This window comes from Euleptes europaea, chromosome 9 (assembly GCF_029931775.1).
Source record: "Euleptes europaea isolate rEulEur1 chromosome 9, rEulEur1.hap1, whole genome shotgun sequence".
NCBI lineage: Eukaryota > Metazoa > Chordata > Lepidosauria > Squamata > Sphaerodactylidae > Euleptes > Euleptes europaea.
In genome coordinates this window covers 47571521-47590502 of record NC_079320.1, presented here as the reverse complement: position 1 = coordinate 47590502, position 18982 = coordinate 47571521, and the positions used below count along the sequence as shown (strand labels likewise).

At 42.9% G+C, this 18982-nt stretch overlaps 1 protein-coding gene across 5 annotated transcripts in view; it reads right to left on the bottom strand.

The window, feature by feature from the left end:
• Nucleotides 1–17335: 17335 nt before the first annotated feature.
• GRIA2 (glutamate ionotropic receptor AMPA type subunit 2) overlaps nt 17336–18982 on the bottom strand; it is a 102801-nt gene continuing 101154 nt past the window's right edge. For 2 of the 5 annotated variants that reach the window (XM_056855695.1, XM_056855696.1), the window contains exons 15-16: nt 18698–18946; nt 17336–18220 (exon numbers count right to left, since the gene is read on the bottom strand). In XM_056855695.1, coding sequence (XP_056711673.1) covers nt 18701–18946 — 246 coding nt within the window. In that variant the 3' untranslated portion in view covers nt 17336–18220; nt 18698–18700. Of the gene's footprint in view, nt 18221–18501; nt 18947–18982 lie in introns of those variants that run through there. The other 3 variants (XM_056855699.1, XM_056855697.1, XR_008933511.1) reach the window with 3 other exon arrangements.

Sequence of the window (18982 nt, the reverse complement as noted above, 5' to 3'; positions counted from 1 at the left end):
CTGCCCCCAAGGCCAAGTATCTCTGGCTGGTGTTGGACCTTGTGCCAGGCTGTGGTCCTCAGCAGAAGCCCCACCATGCTTACCCTTGAGATCGAGAATAAGAATTACAGCCCAATCCTTACCGGGGGGGGGGGCTCCTTATGAGGCTCCTGGGGATGGCGTAGCCATGCTGCCTCTTGAGTGGCTTGCAGTGATGTGGGGGGAAAGCCATTTTTCCCCAAGTCCCATGATACTCGCCCATAGAGTTTTACAGGGCTACACCACCTTTTTTGCAGGCGTAACTTGACTTGTGTGATTGATTGATAGATAGATAGATAGATAGATAGATAGATAGATAGATAGATAGATAGATAGATAGATTTCTTATGGTACACTGGCTGTGGCCTTCTGACACACTAGAGTGCCAGTCTGGGTATTATGGATGAAGATTATTTTGATCTAATGGAAAACAAAGCCAACACCAGTATGCTCACTGCTCAATCCTTTAAACTCTCCAGTGGGTTAATTCGTGTGAAATGATTTTGCCAGATATTGTCCCATTTCTTTCCCTCTCCCTGTAATATGTCATCAACATTCCTTCAGACTGTCCAGTAAGCAAAGTATACATTGGGTGGAAGGGGATTAAAAAGTTTTATTATTGGATAAAACGAGCCATGAGATGAGGGGGTGAAAAAGGTCTTTAAAAGAGTGAAATACTTTATGGAATGTCTTTGTTGCTGTCAAGTTGACTTTTGACAGTGTACCAATCAATGAGTGTTAGATTGTCCCTTTGAACATCATTTTTGTACCAAAGATTTTCCTCACTGTCTAGTGACAGGTTCAGACTTTTATGAAGACATCTTCACTGACTAAAGGGGAAGATGGATGAATTAGTTGACCATAGATTTGTCAAAGAAAAGGTGATCATTATTAGGAAGTGCATTGACAGAGGGTACGAGTAAATAACTCTCCAGAGGTAGGTTCCTATTACTGTTCTCTGCTATTTTGCTTTTTCTGTAAAAAGTTACTGGAATTGCGTTTTCTAGAGTCAGGTGCCTGAGCAAGATGGATCATCGTTGTGACCCATGGAAAAAACTGTCCTGATTTAACAGGTTCTGGATAGTTTTAATTCTTGCCTTTAAAACCAGAAACAAAGAGACTATTGAAATTTAGAGTGATGTAGATTTTCCATTGGCTTCATCACATTTTACTGACTTGTTACCCATTTATTAAGCTTGGGATCTCCTATATAAAACTAGATGATTCTGTGCATTTCACAGTTAGGGGTTGATCTGTTCCCCAATTTTTCTGGTTTTCATCACAGCATTTGTCTGGTGCTGGTTCATAACACAAAATAGCAGCTGGACTGAACCACCAAGCTAAGTCATTGATTCATGTTCATTTAATAAGACTCCAATTAGAATCAAAAGTTAGCCTATGGAAAAATGATTTTTTAGCTTTTCAAAATGTATCGCACTAAATGTCATCCCCATAGGAAATTACCGGAAGCCTGAATCATACCGAACAGAGGGCCATAATTTTGACTCCCCCATTACAATATAAATTTTTTTTTCTTGTTGTGAAGTCTTTCTGTGGAGACTTCACCATGTCTTTTTTGTGTTTGGGAACACATCAGAAAAACACTTGACAAACTAGTTTTGTTTTCTATAATGTGGTGACTGTTGAATTTCCCCACTGGGGAATTTCATACAAATGCCTCCTCATGGGAAAATTATATGGTAAAGTTACTGTGTGAGGACTTCCATTGATTTAAAAACTGGACATCAGATGCAGAGTCCTTCTGCAGGTATGATTTCATTGCTTACCTGGACATAGTCTGCACATGCAGAAGAATGAAGTGGCAGAATCCTGAGGCAGATTGTCCCACTTAAATATGTCAGCAGTGAATAGCCATTTTCCAATATTTTCCATTGTAAGAAATAAAATGGACAAAGATTTTATTCTAACCCACACTACAATATTTTACTTTTCTACTTAGAGGGATTCAAGAGAATGTAGAAGAACAACCAAAAGAGTGATCCTATAACTACTATCTGAAGTGGTAGAGGCCATTCTACCATCGCATAGTTCTACTTAGGGCTGTTGATTCGGTTCGGCCCGAACTGAAAATCAGCCAAATTTCCCCTGATTCGGTGGTTTTTAGTTCAGGAGGAACCGAACTCAAAACTGGCGGGCAACCGGGGAGCCGAATTCAGCGAGTTCGGGAGTTCACGAATAAATCCAGCAAATTCGGGGCCGTCAGTAAGCAGCATAACCGTCAGTAAGCAGCATTCTCCTCCCCCGGCCAATCGGTGGCCAAGCTGGGTCTTCTTCTGGCCAATCAGTCAGGATTGAGTACTGGAGGAATCAGCTGATGTGTGGCCCGGCCAGGGAGAGAGAGCGAGCGAGCGAAATCCTCGTGTGTGTGTGTGGGGTGCTTGTGCACATTCGCTCCTTTCTGTGGCTGCAGGGGGCGTATTTTTTGGGGTACACACACAAAACTTTCAGTGGAGCTTCAGATGAAGCTTCTTAAGATACCCCCCAAGTTTTGTAAACATTGGGTCAGGGGGTCCCGAGATATGGGCTCCCCCTTTTTCTTTCCATGGCTGAAGGGGGCGCATTTTTGGGGGTACAGACCCCAAACTTTCAGTGGAGCTTCAGATGAAGCTTCTTAAGATACTCCCCAAGTTTTGTAAACATTGGGTCAGGGGGTCTCGAGATATGGGCTCTCCCCCTTTTCCCTCCCCCCTTTTCCATTTATGTGGCTGCAGGGGGCGCTTTTTTGGGGATATAGCCCCCAAACTTTCAGCATAGCTTCAGACAATCATTCTTAAGATACCACCCAAGTTTTGTAAAGATGGGTTCAGTGGGGGCAGAAATATCGCCTCCCCCCTTTTCTCTTTCCGTGGCTGCAGGGGGCGCATTTTTGGGGGTGCAGATCCCAAACTTTGAGCGGAGTTTCAGACAAGTGTTCTTAAGAGACCACCCAAGTTTTGTGAACATTGGGTCAGGGGGTCCCGAGATATGGGCTTTCCCCTTTCCCCTTTCCCCTATTGGGATGAATGGATCAACCGATCCTGTGTGCATCTCCAGAGCAAAACGTCCCGTGCCTAATTGGAATCATCTTGGATTACAAGTCCTCCCCAGCCCCTCCTGATGGAACAGAAGACAGCCACAGTAAGACCCCTTTGGGGGCTTTAATCTATATTTTTTCTCCTGTGTATGTGTGTGCATGGGGGGGAAAGCAGAGTCTGTGTGTGTGTGGGGAGGGAGCAGTTTCTGTGGGTGGGGGGGAAGCCAAAGGGGGCTTTTGTTGGTTCTGCCTGGGGTGTGTGTTCCCCCTCGAGTCTCTCGCTCCCTGGTTTGAGGGGGGAGGTTTCAGTTGTGTGTCTTCTGGTTTTCCCTGTTGCAAAGGTGTTGTTTTACAAGGTTGTGTTGCTTTGCAGTTGCTTTGCAAACTTCTCAGCTGTTGTCGGGGCTGGGAGCTTTGTGCGTGGGCAGCAAGCTCTGCTGAGAGATGCACATTAAGGGTGGGGGGGACCCCTTTCAGGGCCCATATCTCAGCCCCCCTTGACCCAATCTTTACAAAACTTGGGGAGTCTTTCAATAAATGTCCTTTGAAGCTCTGCTGAAAGTTTGGGACCTCAAACCCCAAAAATGCCCCCCCAGAGCCGCGGAAAGGCGCAATTGTGTTTTTAATGGCTTTATTCGGCCGAATTTTTTTCCCGAACTTTGAATTCCCGCCAAATTGAACGGACCCAAAGTGGGGGAGGTCGGACTTCGGCATATCCCGAATCTAAACGGGCTGAATTCGGCCGAATCCGAACTATACAGATTTTTTTTTAATTCAACAGCCCTAGTTCTACTACATCAGGGGTCAGCAAACTCATTAGTCAAAAGAGCCAAATATCAACAGTACAATGATTGAGATTTCTTTTGAGAGCCAAATTTCTTAAACTTAAACTATATAGGTAGGTACACTGTTTATTAACTTAATAAACTTTAATTAAAGTTTTAAGTCTTAATTAAACTATAGGTACACTGAATAAAACTTGATATCATACTTAATAGTGATCTTATTTATTGATAAAAATTAAATTGTAAGTCCCTGCCATTTCCCCCTCCCCATCTGGAGTCCTCGTCTGGAGGCCTGGTCTACTGCCATAAAAGCCTATTGGTAGACCTGGCCTCCGGCTGAGTCCCATTGGGAGGCTAGGTTGACCCATTGGCTTTCTTGGCAGTAGACCTGGCCTCCGGAGGCCCATAGAAGCCAGTTGGTAGACCTGGCCTCTGAAGGGGGACTTTTCCCCTCCTCGGAGTCCAGGTCTACCGCCAAGAAAGCCAGTGGGTAGACATGGCCTCCCAATGGGACTCAGCCGGAGGCCAGGTCTACCAAAGGAAGCCCTCCCCACCCAACAGCTGATAGGTGGGGAGGGGGCAGGTACCGCCAAGCTGTCCGCCCAGCAATCGCACAGCTAGAGGGGAGGGGAGGCTTTAGCCTCCCAACCATTGAGGGCAAGGGAAAGGGGGACCTGGCCATTCTCCACGGCGGGGGGGGGGGGAAGAGACAGCACGCCCACTTGCCTGTTCTCTCGCTCTTGCTCTCTCTCTCTCTCTCTTTCTCAGGTGCTCCGGCTCCGCAGCCCGGCTGCCGGTGTGAGCGGGCGCGAGAGCCGCACTCAACGGGCCAAAGAGCCGCATGCGGCTCGGGAGCTGCAGTTTGCAGACCCCTGTATTACGTCATTCCCACCTCATTCTGTTCCATGTAATAGAATTAAAATCAAGGCTCAGAACCGAGGTCAAGACTGTGAAAACGCATGGTCACTTTATCCTCCTTTAATCCCTGTTTCAGCCAGGATTCAGCCAGGATCGAACGCATGCATTTCGCCTAATGTGCAATCAATCCTGGCTAAAACAGGGATTAAAGGAGGATATAGCGACCCTGCGTTTTCGCCCTTTTAAAGAGAGAGAGAAAGAATGTTCAAGAAGTGGTTTGAAAAAGGGGTTTGCAGTTAGCAGCAGTACAGCTTCACTACCATAGCAAAACAGTCTTTAATCTTCCATGATAACCCTTTCCTTTCACAAAGGCCCATAATTAAAACACTTTCTTTTCCAGGTCTGAAGACATCCATAAAGCAATGGTAAGATTTAGTTGACTGCTGAAACCATTTTTCTTTCTTTCTTTTTTTAAAAAAACGAAGGCATCTTTCACACAGACTCCAAGAGAGCACTTACGAGACTTCTTCACCATAATTTAATGATATCTATCTATAAATAGAACTTTTGACCTGAACAAACCAGCAAAAAAGCTCTTCGAAATGTTGGTTGTAAAAGTTTCATTTTAACAGTAATATATGAGGACAGCAAAAGCTGGCTGAAACCAGTGCTGTATATACCAGTGCTTTCCTCAAAACTCTTCTGTTTTTTTTAAACGGTGTATTACATTGATTTATTGTGTTACAGACTTTTGCATATTCTGTTGCTCATCTAAGTCACAGTTACAAACAAGTGATTCAGGACTGGTAACCAAGGGAATTGTCTTTAGATAAATCAAGATTATCCCTAGAGCAAAACTCATTGCACTATTCAGTGTATATTCTGCAGAGTTTGAAAGGCATTGTTCTTATCATTGCAATTCAGTTTCCTTGTATTGCTTGTGGTTTGTATCATCCTGTCCCCATTGCATTATTTTTAGAGGTTAGACCGAGCAATTTAGCAAGTATCATATGCCTGTGTCATACTATGTCCCATAGCCCCTGAGAAACTGTTGGGGCACACCCTCAGTCTACCTGGCAGTGAGCTGGTCTCAAAAGGAAAATAATATATTTTGCAGCACACAAGTACCCAACTGGGAGCCTATAAAAAGAAGGCACCTGAGAACCCTGGAGACAGTCAGGAAGGCAATTAGGAGTTCCTTCCTTGGGGTTGCCAATCCAAGACTTTGGAAATTCTTGGATATTTGGAGGCCTGGAGTTGGCAGAGCTTGAGGAAGGGAGACAGCTCAGTGGGGATGTGGTGCCAAAGTTGCCATGGCCTCCAGGGAAACTGTAGAATGGAGATTGGTAGTAATTCCAAAAGAACTCTAGGCCCTACATGGAGGTCAGCAACTCTATCCTTCCTTGCTGCTGGGTGGGGGAGAGACCCAGCATGTCCAGAAGTAACAGAAACACAGGGTTAAGATAAGAAACATGGAAGTAATTATCCTGGCACCTGGGCTTGGGGGACTCTGAAGGCATAGAAGTGTCATGCAACTGCTACTGTCCTCAGACTCCTTCCAGGGCAGAGCATAAAGGGCACAAATGGCTGATGATGAAATTAACTCATGCTCCATATTGGAGGCGGGGCATGTGCACATAATGGGCCTTAGAACCCATAGTTTGGACTGTGTCAACTTGGGCCAACTAGTGCCCCTGGCAGTAACACTGGCTAACTGAATGATTAGAAAGTTTCCCCACAGAACATCACTGGGACTACCAGAATACTAGCAGAAGAATTGTATTTGCATGATTTCCCCCATCTATCTAGACAATGGAAATGAACTAACTTGACATAATTTGTATATTCTCGAAACCATAACTGCCTTAAGGCTCGCTACAAGAGCATATGAATGCTAACTTGTACCAACAGCAACCCCAGTGCATCATCCCAGAATGCGTTCCTGCATGACAATATGGCAACACTATTTCCCTGACATCTTGCATCAATGCAGTAGCACAAATGTTAAGGGGTGTGCATACCTGTGTTCTGAACACAATGTTTTAGCGAGATCTACATGCTCCATCATAGATGGGGTAGCTAGATTACATCAAACAAAATAACTTCATTATATTAAGCATTATATTATTAAAAGGCAGCATTCTCTGTGATGCAACTGAAATATAGCCTTAAGTCAGGGAGGTGGATGACCACTTGGAACCACGAGTGGCTACAGTAGGGTGATTGAAGAGAATTCCCATCCTTCTTCATACACATCAGGGGGTAGAGATGAAGGCATCTCAGAACTGCAAACATCTGGTGCAGGCATAGGCTGCTGACATTATTAGCTTGGCAAACCAAGTGGTAACCACACATTTGCAAAGTACTGATTAAGATGCCCACTGCTTCTATTGCTACACTCAGTGGTTATAGATAAGATTAGGTTTCCCTTCCCTACCCCACAACAGTGGTTGGCAGTAATAACTGGTGAAGGGCTTTACCGGCAACTGCAGGACACATTTTGTGATGTGCAGATTTGTAATCCCCATACTGTTTCTTATATTGTCCCCATGAAAATAATGTTTTTGATGGAATCCAAAAATCAACACAGCTGATTATGCACTCCTAAGAAGGCGTTTGGCTTTTATTAATAGTATCCAAATCCCACCACCACCATGCCACATGGCAAACCATTTTTGAAACATGGAATTTTCAAATTCAGGTGTTTTTTTTTTTTTTTGTTATATGGAGCAGGGAAAGTAGTTCTTAATCACCATTCAGGGGCATTTTGGATCCTAAGGAGGCTGTTTTAGGTCCTAGCTACTATTAATAAATTATAATTCCTTACTATTCTACAGGTATCTTCTTTAAGTATATAATTATCTTTTGAGATTCAGAAGTATTTTATTATAGCCTGGACACCAGTAGCTATGACAACGGACAACACCCCAAATCATGTGAGACAATACCCCAAATCAAAAATACTGCAAGTGTTAGAGTCTCTGGAGAGCCCCGTGGCGCAGAGTGGTAAGCTGCAGTACTGCAGTCAAAAGCTCTGCTCACAACCTGAGTTCGATCCCGACGGGAGTCAGTTTCAGGCAGCCGGCTCAAGGTTGACTCAGCCTTCCATCCTTCCGAGGTCGGGAAAATGAGTACCCACCTTGCTAGGGGTAAAGGGAAGATGACTGGGGAAGGCACTGGCAAACCACCCCGTAAACATAGTCTGTCTAGTAAATGTTGGGATGTGACGTCGCCCCATGGGTCAAGAATGACCCAGTGCTCGCACAGGGGACTACCTTTACCTTTTACCTTACAGTCTCTGGAGCCTGTAAGAAACTGAACAGTGTTTTAAGCCTAGAAAAGAGCTGCATTTCATTTGTAAAGCAAACAGTGTGAGAAACCACCGCTACCACTGCCGCGCAGAAGGCATGCTGGGATAGGATGGGGTGGGATGGGGGGGGAAGAAACCGCCGCCGCGCAGAAGGCACGCTGGGATGGGATGGGGTGGGGGGAAAGAAACCGCCACCGCCGTGCAGAAGGCGCGCTGGGATGGGGTGGGGAGGTGGTGGGGAAGAAACCGCCGCCGACGTGCAGAAGGCACGCTGGGATAGGATGGGGTGGGATGGGGGGGGAAGAAACCGCCGCCGCGCAGAAGGCACGCTGGGCTGGGATGGGGTGGGGGAAAGAAACCGCCGCCACCGCCGCTGCACAGAAGGCGCGCTGGGATGGGGTGGGGAGGTGGTGGGGATGAAACCGCCGCCGACGTGCAGAAGGTGCGCTGGGGTGGGGTGGGGTGGGATGGGGTGGGGGGAAAGAAACCGCCGCAGGGAAGGCGCGCGGGCAGGCAGCGGCGGCCCCCTCCCTGAGCACAGAAGGCCCCGCAGGCCGCTCCCAGGCCGCAGGGAAGGTGCGCGGGCAGCGGCAGCAAGTCCCCCCTCCCTCCACGTACCGTATTGACCCACGTATAAGCCGAGTTGGGCTTTTTCAGCCCTTTTTTTGGGCTGAAAAACTTGGCTTATACGTGAGTATATACGGTACCCCAACTGTGTTTTTCCAACTCTGTTTTTTTTGAAGGGGCATTGTGTGTGTGTGTGTCTCTCTCTCTCTGTGTGTGTGTGTGTGTAGATGCAGACTTATTGACAGAGCAGATTCTTAAACCTGGCTGCGGAGCTGATGGAGCACTTCTTCTAAATGATGGTGGCTCGTCAGCATGGACAGACCTTGGGGGGGCAGGTTTTCTGCCCCAGAACTGGGGGAACACAGCCTAGAGTGCAAACAATGCCTGGAGCTCTTGCAGGGTGAAATCCATGCAGACAGTACAGTGGTAGGAGGGGCTGGGACCACTGTGCAGAGGGACAGGGAGACCCAGATCAAGGGTGGGCAAACATGTAAAATAGATTGGGGGCTCAGCGGGGATGGCCTCTATGGGTCCTGGTTGCTGGGAGAGACAGATGGGTCACTATGCAGGGGAGGGTTAAGGAGGAAGAACAGCCAGCCAGGATAGGTTCCCAGGTACCTTAAGCCTTGAAAGGCAATGGGAAGCTAAGGTGGTCAATTTCAGGGGGTCTAGCAATACGGAGGCCTGCAGGGGCCATGCAGCTCACATGATCCTTGGCCACATTTGAGAATGCTAATGAAGGGTTAGACTGAGATAAGGCCACAGAGTTTGGCCTTCATGGGGGGGGGCATCTGCAAAAGGGGCCAGGGCGGTAGCTATTTCATGCTTCAGGCTTCTGGCTGGTCATGTTGGATAAAATGCCACCGTAATAAAAAAAGACCCCAATTTCTAGTTCTGAAGTCATCTCCTCCCCTGGGCTGGTTCAGCTGGCTCTCTCCACCCCCGTTTTTACAGCCCCTTGATTGGCCACAGCTGCCCTGTCCATCAGCCCGCCCCTCCCTGCCACTTCTCCATGCTGGTGTGGCGGCAATGTTTAAATTAGTAAAAAAAAAAAAAAACTCTCCATTTTCACGATGGCTCCATTGGGAGCAGCTTAGCGGCGCCATAATTGCACTGCGACCAGCCGTGGCACAAGTCCTGGACCTCAGGATTGTGCTGTCCACCACTTCTTTTGAGAATTCAAATATCTTCTAGCTGCTATCCTGTTAACATTTGCACTGAGAATGTTATAGAATCATTCCTGTGGTTTCAAATGCTTTTGAATCTTCTTGAAATTGCATCCCAGTGGGGAAAAACTTGCAGAAATTTGATTGATGCTGTGCTCCCAAAAATTACAGTTGCAGTTGTATGCAGAATTACTTCAGGAACTCTGCATGGGATTGCACTGTTAGAGTGCAATCCTCGAAACAAATTCCTGGGAGTAAACACCAGTGAATAAAATGAGTCTTACTTCAAAGTAGACCTGTTTAGGATTGCTGTCTTGCATGCAACGTTAAGCAGAGTTACACACTTCTAAGCCCACTGACTTTAGTGCTAAAATAAATCTGGTGGTCTGTCATCAATACTATCCATTGAAGATGGAAGAACAGGTATAATTCATCAATATTATCCATTGTCATCAATACTATCCATTGAAGATGGAAGAACAGGTATAATTCAATTTTAATACATAAGGCATCTGTAAATAAAATTTACCTTGTTCACAACGCCAGTTTTCCTTCAAGTTCAGCATCTCAAATGATTGCGCTGATGATGTTTTCCACAATTCAAAATAAGCCGTTTTGAATGTTTTTGTGTCCATGCAATTGCGGCATTCCACATGATGGCTGCCTCAATAGCCACAGCTCATGCATACGCCATTGACTGACTTGCTGGAGTGATAGATCCTCCAGGATCATAATGTGATGGCAATGTACAAGTAAATAGCCACATTTTGAAAGTCTGTGTTGCTTTAGCACCTGTGCAGTTGATGGCATCAGTCATTCGGCAGCATTCATAGTTGTCAGCACAGGCAAAGAAGTTACTGGCTTAAACTACAGTTCCTGACTGTAGTGCAAGAAAGAATGTTTACGGTCCAATTTAAAACACTCCATTAACACAAGCATTTGAGAGTCAGGAAGGTAAAATGAGTAGGGCAAGCCAACCCTGCCTCCCACCAAGTAGGTTCAAGGGAATAGAGGAAAGCAAGTGTTTTGAAACTGGAATGGCAGATGGGGGAGATGGGGGAAGGGACAGACATGGCAAGCCATGTGAGAATGTGCAGACCTACATGAAGGATTTTTAGTGTATTGAAAAAAATGGACCTTTTTGAGTGTTTGTGGATGCTGCTTGCATTTTGCGATCAAACTGTGAAAAAGCAGTGGTGTTCTTTATAGAATAATAGGTAAAAGCTGAGAAAGACAGCAGGTCTCTCTTGTTCAAACCCTATTAGGAATGAAAAGCAAGTTGCAAGGACATTTTATAAATAGGCAGAGAATGTTCCAGACGCTGTTGAATTTGGCAGACGGAAAGGGCTAAAGAGTTCCTGATCCATGCTGCGAACAAAATATGTATACCCAAAATGAATTGTTAGCATCAGCATTTTCACCAATGGAGTTGGTTTTTCTATTAGCTTTGGTGCAAAATGGATCAGGTACAGCAACTAATTGCTAAACTATGGAGCCGAGTTCATAAACTATGTCCAGTGCAGTTTAGATGGAATCCAAATGATACTAAAATAACAGCCAATCCTACTAGAAAGAAGAATTGTGCATAGGTGCAGCACTGTACATATTTGTACAGTAATACAAGGTGTGAGGATGGGTTTCCCATCCTCCACAGTTCTGGTTGGGGCTGGGCTGGCTTCCCTACCAGTCTCAGAACTGGGGCGGGTGGGTCCAGAACCCAGGTCTTCTTCCTTCTTCCTTCCCTGGTCTGGCTCACTCATTCTCTGTCTCACCACAAGGGCCCAGTCCATTCTTCCTCCTCAGCCTGGCTTGAAAGCTTTCTTTTATACAACCCCCAGGCCCATACCCTTGGTTTGCTATTACAACTGATCTCCAGCCGATGGAGATCACCTGGAGAAAATGGTTGCTTTGGCAATTGGACTTTATGGCATTGAAGTCCCTCCCCTCCCCAAACCCCACCCTCTTCAGGCTCCACCCCAAAAACCTCTCACCAGTGGTAAAGAGGGACCTGGCAACCCTAGCATACCTCCCCACCTCCATCATTCCTGCCCCCCAGCCCAGCCTGGCAGCCTGCCTCAGTCCCTACTATTCCCTGCTGGGTTGGGAGTGTTCCCCACCTTCCCCCCCCCTGCTGTCTCCATCTTTGCCAGGCACATTGGAGGCCTTCTCTCAGCTGGCAAGGCCTTCAGTCTGATGGCATCACCCAACTGCTTCATTGGGAGTGGGTGAGCAGGTGAAATGCTGGCCAGTTTCACAATTTAGGCTAGGCACTTCTATAAGCTCTGGGGCCAATAGTTTCTTATAAAAGTTCTCACAGGATCATTTTAACGATCTCAATAGCCCAGAGGAAATCGTTCCAGTGGCATGATTTTGATGTCATTATAGCATTAAAGCAATCAGATACGGTTAAGATCTCAACTCATCTTCTGGACCAATCAACAGTTTCTTTAAAACGTTTTCTTAACACTAAGGAAATCACATCTTATTACACTATCACTCAGTTACAGAAGAAAGCATGATTGTTTTCATACTACAAGCTATACAAACAGATATTTATTCATATGAGTCAAACATTCTAGGCACACTGTTACCAGTGTATTATGAAATCCATTTTCATTGACCTAAAAGAACATTACACAAACAGTCTAACCTAGTGCGATGGGACTGTTCCAGAAAGAACTTTGGCAGGGGGAAAAAATCCTTCAACATCATAGGTATATAAAATAGCCTAGGTTTTATAGAAGTCTTTGATCTGAAGGCAATTTGATGCAGAAAACAGATAAAAATAAATACATGTATTTTATACATATGTTTATTTCACATAATTAAAAAGTTTGAACTGAAGTGTGTCCCTATAATGTCCATGTATACAGAACTATTAAAAATTCAATACCATTGATCAGAGCTGCACGGATGTATCAGCTTGGCCTAGCGTAAGAACATAGTACCCAGTGAGAACTGGCTGGACAAGAATTATTGAGCACTGTATGGTACTTGGATGTCACCAGAAAGGAACATTCCAGTTGTTTACAGTAAACAGCTGTCCTAGTTTATTTGTTTGTTTGTTTATACCTGCTTTTCTCCGCAGTGGGAGCCCAGAACTACATTCTTCCCTCCACCATTTTATCTACTCAACAGCAACCCTGTGAGGTAGGTTAGGTTCAGAAAGAGAGTGACTAGTCCAATGTCAACTTGCCCAGTAATCTTCCATGGCACAATGTGGATTTGAACCTGGGTCTTCCAGGTCCTAGTCCAAAAATCTAACATATGTGCAGAGCAAGTTAAGAGCTTGGGTCTCATGGACCCAGCCTTGTTTGGAAAGCAGTGGCCAAGAGGGCTTTCCATCACCTGTATCTTGTCTGCCATCTCCTCTCTCCTTAGACCCAGCCAACCTGGCCACACTAATCCATGCTTTTGTAACATCCCAGTTGGATTATTAAAATGCACTCTACAATGGACTGCCCTTGAGGAAAACTTGGAATCCGAAGCCGATTCAGAATGCAGCAGCCTGATTATTGTCAGGGGCTAGCCGATGGGAACACATTTTAAAACCTATTTTAAAACATCTACATTGGCTGCCCATTTGCATCAGAGTTCAATTCAAAGTGCTGGGTTTGGCCTTTGAAGTACTTCATGACTAGTACTCATTTATCTAAAGGACCATGTCCTCCCATATGCCGTCTTCAGTTGCAGTTTTCAGCTGGCACCTCCTAGCTCTTCCCAGCTTAGCGTGGCCTAATTGGCATCAACTAGAGCCTGTGTTTCTTTCCATTGTAGCTCCCATGTTATGGCATGGGCTCCCTGAGGAGGTGAGGGGGCAGCCATCTCCAGAGGTATTTTGGAGGCACTACAAGGCTATTTTGTTTGCAAGGACACTTAACGGGATGTTGGCTGCAGGCATTTTTCTAGGAGGACAGATTATCTGAGGGTTATTGCATGTTTTAAATTTGAGTTTGAAAGTTGCCTTGAGCCATGGGGGAAAGGCTGGATAAAAATATTTTAATAAATTAATAAATATACCCTACAAACAATGCGTACCCACACCTGAGCTCCACCAAACCCAGGTGTATCTGTACCTTAGTCCTTTTGATCTAGAAAAGGTATCTTCACTCTTAATACCAAGAATGGCATATCTTTGAAGTAAGCAGTGCTTATCGAATCTATAAATCCAAAGAGTATATTTTAGACTAATTCACACCATGCTAATCTGTGAAAACTGATGCATCACTGTAAATATCTGTTTCAGTTTAAGCATTCACTTGTTTAAACTTAAAATTACTTTTTAATATTTTGGGAGTATGAATAAGAGCTGCACAATTAATGTTGAGCTTCACAATTAACGTTTATCTTTAAATACCTACCAAATCTCACTTTTCTTCTGCACAACTGTGACGTGCCCTCTAACACGAGGGTTATACGCAGTACTATGAAGTTATTATGGTACCGAACATCCAAAATGTGGAATGACCCAAAAACCAGAGGTTTTGAGCTGACAAATGTGAAAATGTGTGATGGGCTTATTGAAGGACTTGAGTAGCGTGAATTCATAACAGCACAAGAAGTCATGTCAGTTTATAAAATCAAAGAGACTTCTAAGACAAAAGCCGTTGTTAATGAGGCAGATAACTCTGAAGGAAACGTTTTAAAAAGCCATCCGCAAGAATGTCTCCTCAACCCCAGAGGACTTCCAAATAGGGTTGCCAACCTCCAGGTACTAGCTGGAGATCTCCTGCTATTACAACTGATCTCCAGCTGATGGAGATCAGTTCACCTGGAGAAAATGGCCGCTTTGGCAATTGGACTCTATGGCATTGAAGTCTCTCCCCTCTCCAAACTCCGCCTTCCTCAGGCTCCACCCCCAAAAAACCTCCCACCGGTGGCAAAGAGGGACTTGGCAACCCTAACCTTAGAGGACCCATTTCCAGTTCCCTCAAGTGCTTCTGATGTTTCTTCTCACATAAAAAATATAAAATCAAAGTGTGCACAGCATCGTAGGTGGGGACTGAAAGCCTGTCATTGTTTGTTGTTGCTCTTGTTTAACAGCTGATACAGGTATTCTGGTGAGACAGTTTCACCTTTGCTTTATGATGGTACATAAAATTATTAAAATATTGTTTAAAATTACATTCAGGCTATGTGTATAGAGTGTATATAAAACATATAGAAATATAAATAAAGTTCGTGTTTAGACTTGGGTCTCATCCCCAAGGTATCTCATTCTGTATATGCAAATATTCCAAAACATTCCAAAATACAGAACACTCCTGGTCTCAAGCATATATTAAAAACCGTTACACTTTCTTGCTTGCATGAACCAATATTTCCATGGGAATTTCCCTTGCGAAAAATCCAACTGGAAAAATTCTTCTTTAGGTACATTTTTTCTCCCTTTCTCTTTTATGAAGTTTATCAAAACTTGTATCGTTGAGTAAGAACCAGATATAAATAATACTAAGCAAAACACTTTAAAGTTATTCACTTTTTTTAAAAAAAGAACAAGTTTTATGTATGGTTGAAATTTGTACAACACTCCAGAAAAGCCATCATGTGTTAGATTTAAAAATAAAATCAGAAGCATTTTCTTTCATATAAGTACACATGAGAAATTGGAAATGATCCTGGCTTCAGAAGCCATTAAAAGTGTATTACCAGCTTTGTACTGATACCCACTTAATAAAGCAGAAATAAAGATGCCATATGTTGTAAACAAAAGGGTACAGTAAAGGACATTTTGAAATTTATACAAGAATTAGTTCATAAACATTGTGGCTGTTCCATAACAGTGTTCTATAAAATGAATTTTTTTAAAAAAACCTTAGACAGCTGTCATCATTCTTCGCTACTTTTTCCACTTAATTGCACACAGAATACTTTATATAGCAATATACCAGTGTACTGTAACATGGATATTAAATTATGATTACCTTGTTTTAAAAATGAGATGTGGTATTACCCAATCAACATTATTGGTCATTGAAATATCCAGACATTGTGTATTCCCATCATGTTAGTCAGTATAAAAACATGAAAATATAACTTTACATTACTTCCTATATATACATTAGTTCAGGCTTGACAAAGGAATATTTCTGCACTACACTTTAAAGAAAAGTAGGCCCAGAGCTACAATAAAATAAATTTCAATTGTATGCAGGAGTGGAATGTTGTTGTTTTATTTTTCAAAAAGGAAAGTGGCTGGGAGTACCATACAAATAGAATTATGATTGACTACTGCACTGGACATATTTAACATCCTGTGTGCAAACAGGGGCATTCACATTTCTGATTAGATGTAGACAAGGTAAAAGTAGATTACAACACCATAAACTCCTGAGAAGTGGGAGATTGCTATTTGAGGGTGAATTACCACAAGGTGTTAGCACACAGATCTCTCACAATTAACAAATTCTGTGTGCACGAGTGTTGATGATAAACCCTATACTAGCCTGTAAGAAAAGGAAGGGATTTAAAATCTGCAGTAGATTTACAGAGTAGTGTTTCTCTTAATAATGTTAACATAAATAAGCATTGAAATCTGTTAAAATAAACGTTAAAGTAAATAAGCACTTAAAGCTGTGGGAAACCCAAAGAAAGGAAAGATCCCAAAGAAAGGAAAGATCTTCTGTCAAATCTGCACCATTCAGTTCACAGCAGAAGGCTGAAGCAATATAAATTATCATAATGGATAGACCTTTTTGCAATTGGAGGAAGGTAACAGCACCATTCCTAGGGAATAATATTTCTTTTGCTTGTAGGTCTGGGTACCTGAAGTTGTCCCAACAGAAAGGTAAGCTGAATCACTTAAAACAAACCCTGAAAAGCACTCACTGTAAATATCATTCAGTTAAATCCATTTATTGTTACAAATACAATAATTATAACTTAAAACTAAGGGCTGTTATGAAATTCATAATAAAGGAACATTGTCAAGGTACTTTTTAAAGGAAAACTTTCATTTCTGATCTGCTTCTGGAAACTTTAATTCTGCTTCCTTTTGGGGAAGGCTGTTGGCTATTGGCTGGTGATTTTAAAAAGCTGGTGGTCTTGGATTTTCTAAAGATAGACAGATACAGCTACAAATTTCAGTTTTTATACCATTTATATTTATTCTTATGACATGATGCTGAAGGTTGCTAATGTGTATCTAAATTTTATATAATTTCAGTGCAGAATATCCCTGAATTCTATAAAGTCTGTTTGGGTTATGTCATCCTACCAGAATAGCATGATTAATACCCACCAGTCTGCATAATCTCTGGTTTTTCTGGCCATTTTTATTCTTCCCAAATTCAAAGGATGAACTACCATCTTAAAACAGAGATGGAAACTGTACTGTAAACATGTGAACCATCTCTCAAGGATGCCGCTAAATATATTAACCTTTTGGCCATCACATCAAAATATGTGAAGAGGCTTAAAATAAAGGCCTAAAATAAAGATCTACATTTTATTGCCGAGTCTGTGTTCCAAAAGAAACAAAATATTTTAAATCAAGGGAATAGTTGGGTCTTCAAACAACCTTGACAGTGTCCTTTTACATTTTAAATCTTTGATAAAGCAAGGTGTGGCTAGCAAAATTAAGTGGACCACTTGCAAATAAAACCATAGAAAAAAGTTTATTTCAAATGTCAAGCATTGCCAAGTAATTTGATATTAACACCAACTGTTAAAGAATAGGATATTAAGTAAATTTTTAAGAACAATATTAAATTACAAGATTTTGATCATTTATTTTCTGTATTTTCCTCCCCAACATTTACATATTTGGCTTTGAAAAACATGGAACCGACATCTAGACTTTGTTGCTGTTATTGTTAAATTTCCACTTCCTGCAGGTTTAAGTTCTTGTTTCATCATTTCCAACCATTATGGAAGCAAATTTATTTAAAAGCCAGTTTGTTTTGAAAATACCTAAAAATATTTTTTTTCATTTTAAATGTTTTTCTTTTCTTATAAAACATGTCACATCTTGATGCAATTGATGTCAAGTGTGCTTAAGTCAGTATGAACCAGAGAACTGACAATGGTGACTGCAGAAACGGGTGTGTTTGTCTGTACAACGATTTCAAATAGAATACAGTACTTCCATATTAGCTGTGCATGTCAGTCGACCTTCATCTCAGACTGGTGTAGAAAATGATGCTTGTGGGTTTTGTTTTTTGTACTAAGCATTCATTAGCTATTCAAGATGAACTCCACAAATATAAGAATTCTTGGCTGACGGAAAAGTCTTCAAGATACTGGATGCCTCTCACCACTCTTGACAATTAACGCACAAGAAAACCATTGTGTAAGGCACTCAAAAGGTTCTTATCAATCACAAGAGATCAGTCACACTGACATTCATTCCCATGCCAGAACTCACGTAAGGTACTGCATGCACTGCTTTTGGAAATTCTGGAGTCATAACACGTCCATTTTCTCCAGTACTTCCTGTAATTGACAGCCTCGCCTTGTTCCTCATGGTATCATTCAAGATCATCTTAAGGAAGTGAGAAAGACAAAGAAAACAACATGTTACCTCAGTTCAGTACTTGAGACTGGACCCGACTCTCATCTTCCATGTACTGATATTAGTGAGAGGAAATTCGGAGCCCAAATCTCTTTTAAGCTACTTTCTCAAAGTTTCTTGCAAATGCAAACAAATGTTAAAAGTAACAACAACAACAACAAAAAAATAATAATATAAAAGTTGACTACAAATAATTAAGCACAATTATATCAGGAAGTTCCACATTCAACAAAAGTGAAAGAGAGAGAGAGAATGAGTGTGTGAGAGAGCTACCTTGCAGTAAAGAAGGGCTCATTATGTTAGTTGCAGACAGGGAAAACAAAGTGGAAGGAAACACATCAACAATATACAGTATGCATCCTTGGCCTTCCTCATTTAATAGCTTAAGGACGTAACAATGAAGCTACAGCGTGCACTTAGAAATTTGGATTAGAGCCTCGTTCCTACCCCCTAAATTTTAACACTTTCGATTCCATATACGTTGTAACCTTCCTTATAAGTTGCAAAATTCTGTGAATTCTGCGAGGAAGTTGGGTTAATATTCTGTGCATTCTTTGCCACCTTCATGCGTTTCGCCTCGGCTCTCGACTTGTAACAGAACTCAATCAAAGCCACCAGCATGGCCAAACCAAGACCCCCGACGAGAATGTAGAAGACTCCGGCGACGTTGCTGAGACTGAGGGCGCTGGTTTTCTCCTACAAATGTGCATGGAAGAGGTCAGTTAGGGGTCA